Genomic DNA, 7024 nt, shown 5'->3' on the forward strand with positions numbered 1-7024 from the left:
TGATGAAAGTGAGACTCTATTGAACAGTGTTTAGGCAGCAAAGATTGCAGCTAGGAGTTTGGTGTAGGGCATAAGAAGATGGCAGTTAAACCGTTCTACTAAGGACGTTAACACGCTGCTGCTGACAGGCTGTAAAGCCTTTTCAGACTGATGTTATATAAATAAAACACACATAAACAAATCACCAGATTTTCATATCATAATGCTAATATTTATCTTAGTATGTGGATAGACACTTTCTAACTATTATCTAATCTGTATGTTGTAGGTCTGTGTAACTCTGCCTTTAAGAGACAGAAAAGACAAAAAGAATTGTCAAAATGTGTGCTGCTGTGTGTGTGTGTTCTGTTTCCTGTTTTACTGTGTTTGTCCATGGTGATTTTTCTCTTCCTTATATGTTGGCTTTACTTCCTGTTTTATTTTGTGGTGGCTTTGTTTCCTGTTGCGTGGGATCAGTCCCTGATGTGTTCCACCTGTTCCAGTTTGTAGCCTCCTCCACTTTGCTGTCTTTCAGGGTTTCTGGATGTTTTGGTAGCCTGTCTGTTTTGGATCCAGCTTTAGGTTTTGTTCTATCAACCTGCCAACTGGTCTCCTGCATCTGGTCCTCCTTTTGAATTTGCTAACTGTCCCACTGTATCCATGGCACCGTGTTGCTACGGTTTCCTGATTGAACAACATGTTTCCTCAGCTTTGACGTGTTTTCTCTGGTTTGGTGATAAGAAGGCCGAGCCCCGTTTCAGTTTCTACGTTTTTTTTGGGGCTGAACGTGGAAGAGAAGACTTGGAAGCTGACATTTTCCTAAATACTCCAAGCTCATATTGATAGCATTAAACCAGGTAGTGTATTTACAGCTAGTTCATCAAGTACACAAAGTAGTCACAATTTCCTGGTCACATAAATCTGACACATTAAATATTAAAATCAAATTTGGTCCGTGGCCTTTTATATATCCTATTTTGGACTTGAGCATGAGAACAGTAATACAAAAACCAAGCCTTTTTAGTTTTTTGTGTTTTTAACGTCTGTTTTTTATTTTGCGATTACTGTAATGTACTACTGTTTATCAGACCCTGTTTCTACGGTCCTGTGTACTACCTTTACTGTAATGTACTACTGTTTATCAGACCCTGGTTCTATGGCCTGTGTACTACCTTTACTGTAATGTACTATGGTTTATCAGAACCGTTCTATGGTCCTGTGTACTACCTTACTGTTAATGTAATATGTTTATCAGCCTGTTTCTAGGTCCTGTGTCATAACCTTTACGTAATGTACTATGTTATCAGAACCGTTTCTATGGTCCTGTGTACTACCTTTATGTATGGAATACTGTTATCAGACGTCCTGTTTCTAGTGGCCTGTGTAACCTTCCTGATCTATGTAATACTGTTTATCAGACTATGTATCTATGGTTCTGTCCTACCTTTACTGTAAACTAATTTAAGTATTGAACAGTACTGCAGGCCCTTGGAACGCCTGTCAGATTTTTGTTGTCATGCTGTTGCTGCTGCTTAGTACCTCTGTCTCTGGCTGTGAGAGCGGTCCAGTTTCAAGTTTCTGGGGATCCACATCTCGGCGGACATGTCCTGGTCAACACACCTCCTGCCTGGTCAAGAAGGCTCACAGCGCTTTTCTTTCCTGAGGACACTGAGGAAGAATCAGCTTTCCTCGACTATCTTGGTGAACGTCTATCGCTGTGCTATAGAAGCATCCTGACCAACTGGGGACCAGCGTGGTACCGGAGCTGTTCTGTGGCAGAGCGCAAGGCCTGCAGGGGTGGTGAAAACGCCCAGGCACTACCAACCGGGACTCCATACCCACATCCCTGGCTCCATACCCGCCATCACTGGACTCCATACCGCCATCAGGGATCCATACCGCCATCACTGGACTCCACTACCCGCCATCACGGGACTCCACTACCCGCATACGGGACTCCACTACCGCATCACTGGACTCCACTACCGCATCACTGGGACCCACTACCCCCATCACTGGGACTCCACTACCCGCCATCACCGGGACTCCACTACCAGCATCACGGCCCCTACCACACTGGGACCATCACCCCCATCCTGGGACTCCACTACCCGCCATCACTGGAATCCCACTACCCGCATCACCGGACTCAACTACCCGCCATCACTGGGGACTCCAAGACCGCCATCAACGGGAGAAGGCTCCACTACCCGCCATCACCGGGACTCACTACCCGCATCACCGGGACTCCACTACCGCCATCACCGGGAAGCCACTACCGATCACGGACTCCATACCCGCCATCACCGGGACTCCACTACCCGCATCACCGGGACTCCACTACCCGCCATCACCGGGACTCCACTACCCGCCATCACCGGGTTTAGGGGGCCTCCGGACCAGGACCAGCAGACTAAAGAACAGTTTTTCCCCCAGAGCTGTCTCTTTATTGAACTCTAATCCTCATTGATCCCTCGCCCCTCATATACTGATAGAATCTCCTCTCCCTCCTCACACCTGCCTCCATCCTGTTATCTGCAACATTATAATGTTCACCTGCACTGCTGACTGTTACTATAGTAACATGTTTATATCTGCATCTTTTTTCCACTGCACTTTAATTCGGATAGCTTCTGCCCAAACTTTATTTTTATTACCTTAAATCATTGTTCTACTGCTCATTTTAGCCAATCTTATTATATCTAGTAAAAATTCTGTCTATAATAATAGCCGCCTGTATATATATATTCATAGTACATATTCACCTGTAAACTCTGTAAACCATTAGTATATTATGTTCATTGTACATATCTGTAAAATTTCTACTTATAGTAATATCCACCGGTATATTATATTCAGTACATATCCAGCTGTTTTTTCTCACAATACTTATCTATATTTCATATTCATGGACAAACCCATCTTTAAATTCTGTTTATATAGTTATATTTCGTATTTTTATTAGATCTATCCATGTCTACACATCGAACATCTGTATATTATCCTGCACTTACGCTGTTGACCTTTGGTTAGACCCAAACTGCATTTCGTTGCCTTGTACCTGTACATGTGTAATGACAATAAAGTTGAATCTAATCTAATCTAATCAAGACAACCACGTCGGTCTCTCTGCCGACTCTACCCGTTGGATTTAGTCAAGACAACCACGTCGGTCTCTCTGCCGACTCTACCCGTTGGATTTAGTCAAGACAACCACGTCGGTCTCTCTGCCGACTCTACCCGTTGGATTTAGTCAAGACAACCACGTCGGTCTCTCTGCTGATGCTACTTGTTGTATTTAACTCACCCTGATTGTTCTCTTTCTGCCACAGTTCTGTGAACCTGACTCCTGCTGCCACTTCACTCCTGCCTTCCATCATTCCTTCTCTCCACACTGGATCTCCGGACTATTGGACACAGACCCTTGGAAATGGTACCTTTCCCGCTCCGTACCCTGGGTATCCATTAAATTTGGACTTTGATTTTTCCCTGTTGCATTCCGGAACTTGAACATTTGGAATAAACCTGTTTAACTGTCTTTAGGCTCTGCGTTGTTGTCTGCACTTGGGTTCAACTTTAGTTTCACACGTAACAACAAGGGTATTGTTGGTCCAGCGGGAGACCAAGAAGGACAAGAGTCTCCATGTCACATTAATATGGGAGGAAGGAAGGACAGCACAGAGAACACATGTAGAAATGCCACAGCTCAGGCTGCATTAACATCTTCTGCCAGAATGATGCTCACCGTAGGGGTTCATGTGGTCACCAGGCATCTGCGGTGGCGTCAGGCCCTGCTGGAAGGCCTCAATGTTATAGCTGCTGTGTTCCATGGTCAGCTGCTGCTGCTGGCTGGGGGGCAGATGCCCAGAGAAGGAGCTGAGCAGGCCCTCCAGACACCCTGATACCACCTCTGAAACAGTCAGGTTAGAACTCTCAGCTGGATGGTCACACGTGCATGCACACATTGTCTTCTACATCTTCCACCATCACAAGTTGTATTTCCATTCAACTGTCAAGCGGATTAAAAGAAAACTTGAAAATGTTGCACAAAGCTGGTCTGGAGCAAATAAACCAGGCTGAAGTGTAGACCTTGGCTTGGTGCTATAGGCGCTATAGATACGTACATGTATTTACATATCTAGAGCTGCTACATTCAATCTTATGATGCCCATAGTAAATGCAGTGTCTAAACTGATTGCTGTCATCTCTTAAAGACATCTCCGCAGCCATCCAGGAGAATTCATCTCATCCTAACATCAATTTCAAACAACCCCCAGTTGCTGCCCTGCTTAGCAGCAGCCTCCACAATAATAAAGCCTGCTTCTCTGCCAATATTGACATGCAGGGAGTCCCTGAACAGATAGAGGCAGTGCCTGCCAAAGCGCTGGGACACTTATCTAAACTGTGTGCTCATATACGCTGTAAGCGCCCAGTGGCAGTGCGCCTGCAGCTCTGGGAGCTGGGCTTCACAGTGTGGGACTCATTCTAAAGCCTACAGCACTATAAGTGTTTGCTGAGTGACTCCACTCTGTTCATTATTCCCATAACAAAAGTAATATTTCAAGCTGTTTTTCCAAATAATTCATAAATTACCTAGCTCTCAGTAATCATTACAGTTATAATGGCAGACTAGACACACACACACACACACAAACACACACACACACACACACACACACACACACACGCACACACACACGGTAATGTGTCCTCACCTTGGTCTAGCCTCTGGCTGTTGTGTTGCTCCTGCTGCTGCTGTTGTTGTCTGCGAGCTAACTTCTTCATCTGGAAATAGATACACAAAGTCAAAAGCTAAAATATAGATTCAAAATATCAAATTACTCAAACAAACAAAAAAAAGTCTGAGGTGAGTCATAAACAACATTAACAGTGTACAAAATAAAGATAAGGAATTCAACCAGAGACCACAGGAAAAACATCTTCCATATATTATTATCTACATATTATCTACATATTATCTACATCTCCCCCCCCCAGGATATCAATGAAACAAACACATCGGTTTTACTGCGGATCATGTGTAGGTGGCTTTAGGGTTTAAACAAAGTAAAAAGATAGGGTTTGGTTGAGGATAGTCTATTTCTACAACGTTCCAGTCTGCCAAAAATCCCCCATATGTCCCTCATTTTCTTACAGAGGTCAGTCCCCGTCTTCTGTCTCTGTGATGCCGTTCTAACCTCCGGAGAGATCTGAGGACCAGGTAACCATAGTCCGTTCTAACCTCTGGTGGATTTCTGAGGACTATGGTTACCTGGTGCTCAGATCTCTGCAGGGTAAATCCAGACAGCTAGCTAGACTATCTGTCCAATCTGAGGACTATGGTTACCTGGTCCTCAGATCTCTGCAGGGTAAATCCAGACAGCTAGCTGGACTATCTGTCCAATCTGAAAATCTAAAACTACTTCTGAACGTACTTATGTTCCACCAAAACAACTTCCTTCCTGAGACTATTTAGCAGCGGCACCGTGGCTCTGTCTGGAGCTTAGCACCACCATAGATGATTGTGATTGGTTTAAAGAAATCCCAATAAACCAGAGCACGTTTTCCTCCCATCATATCACATGAAGGTCCCATACACACATTGTGGTAGTCTGTCTGTCAACACTGTCTGACTTCCTGTCTGTGTCCCTCAGCTCCAAGCTCATTGTTTCCTGCTGAATATTTTCTAAAACACCTGCCCAATGTAGTTTTTATTTTACACACAAAAGGAAACTGTGAGTTCTTTGGGGACTAATTTAAAACGTATATTAATCCACATGTGGTGCTTCAGTGAGTATTTGTGTCTGCAGGACGGTGTGTGTGGGATGGAGTCAGAATAAAGTACAGTGTGTGTGTTGACGGTGATGAAGGAACACTGCTAAGTTGTGATGATGCATCGGGCTGTGATACACACACAGTACTGGTTAGCAGAGCCATTCACTGCTGGGCGGGCTCATGTTGATCGTCTAAGTGTTGTAATCTGGTCAAGCAGTGGTGTTTTAATAGCAATGAGCAGAATCGGGCTCTGACAGAAGATGGAGGAGACTTTTTAAAAGAGCCACTGCTTGTACAGGGACTGTCACTTTGTCTCACTTATGTTGTGCTGCTGAAAGCTAATTTCTCTGGGTCTGATTGGTTGTCTTACAATTTTTGTTTAAAGTGTACAAACTGTAAAACAGGGCATTACAACATAAACCATGTGTACCAAACATTTCAGCATAGACTGTGAAATACTGCAGCCTGTGTGAATGTGATGCTTCTAGATTACAGTAAAGGCCTGCTGGATGTTCAGACTGACCAGCTTATTCTTCCAAATGCCACCAAGCCGAGCAAATAGTACATTATAAATGCTTGAGCCACTGAAGCTCAACTGATGAAGAACTGGTTTACATCCTTAAGCACTTCTGGCAAAAAAAGACGGTTATCCCCGGTGTCACGTGGGATCTGGATAACAACGCCATTGGGATCGTATTGGGTTACATATCAGGCAGGCCAAGTTGGTGGACTTGACAACCAACATGGCAATGTGGGGTCCCCCCCCCCCACACACACACAAGCACTTTTGAAACCAAACCTACACTTGTCATCTGCTGTCTGTGGATGTAATGCTCACAACTCATCTACATGGAAATGGAATGCTGCCTTCCATCTAGTGTACATGGATATTGTTCCGGTGCCCGTCCCTTATTTCTGACAGATGTCTTGTCCTCTGTCTTTGTGTGAGTGTGAGTGTGTTGGTGTGCTGCTGTACTGACCTTTGCCCTCTGATTCTGGAACCAGACCTGGACCACACGTACACTGAGTCCAGTCTCTGCAGCCAGTGTCTCTCTCACCTGAAGCCACAGCACACTCATCAGCCATTACTACACACTAACATCCCGTGTGTGTGTGCTAGTGTAGTGTACAGTTCCCAAATGTCAGACAGACATTATTTTTATTTAATTCACTTTCTTTCTGACTAAAACGGGAAACTTCATGAGCACATCATTTGTTTAGAGTAAGCTGTCACCATGCAAAGCTTTGCAATGCTCTTCTACAGTTTGAT

The 7024-nt window shown here is 44.4% G+C and overlaps 1 protein-coding gene across 1 annotated transcript in view; it reads right to left on the bottom strand.

Moving 5' to 3' along the window:
- LOC116686881 (LIM homeobox transcription factor 1-beta) overlaps window positions 1–7024 on the bottom strand; it is a 92563-nt gene that overhangs the window by 997 nt on the left and 84542 nt on the right. The window contains exons 6-8 of the mRNA XM_032511931.1: window positions 6735–6812; window positions 4695–4764; window positions 3725–3889 (exon numbers count right to left, since the gene is read on the bottom strand). Coding sequence (XP_032367822.1) covers window positions 3725–3889; window positions 4695–4764; window positions 6735–6812 — 313 coding nt within the window. The remainder of the gene's footprint in view (window positions 1–3724; window positions 3890–4694; window positions 4765–6734; window positions 6813–7024) is intronic.

The sequence above is a fragment of the Etheostoma spectabile genome, unplaced genomic scaffold (genome assembly GCF_008692095.1).
Source record: "Etheostoma spectabile isolate EspeVRDwgs_2016 unplaced genomic scaffold, UIUC_Espe_1.0 scaffold546, whole genome shotgun sequence".
In the NCBI taxonomy this organism is placed as follows: Eukaryota; Metazoa; Chordata; class Actinopteri; order Perciformes; family Percidae; genus Etheostoma; species Etheostoma spectabile.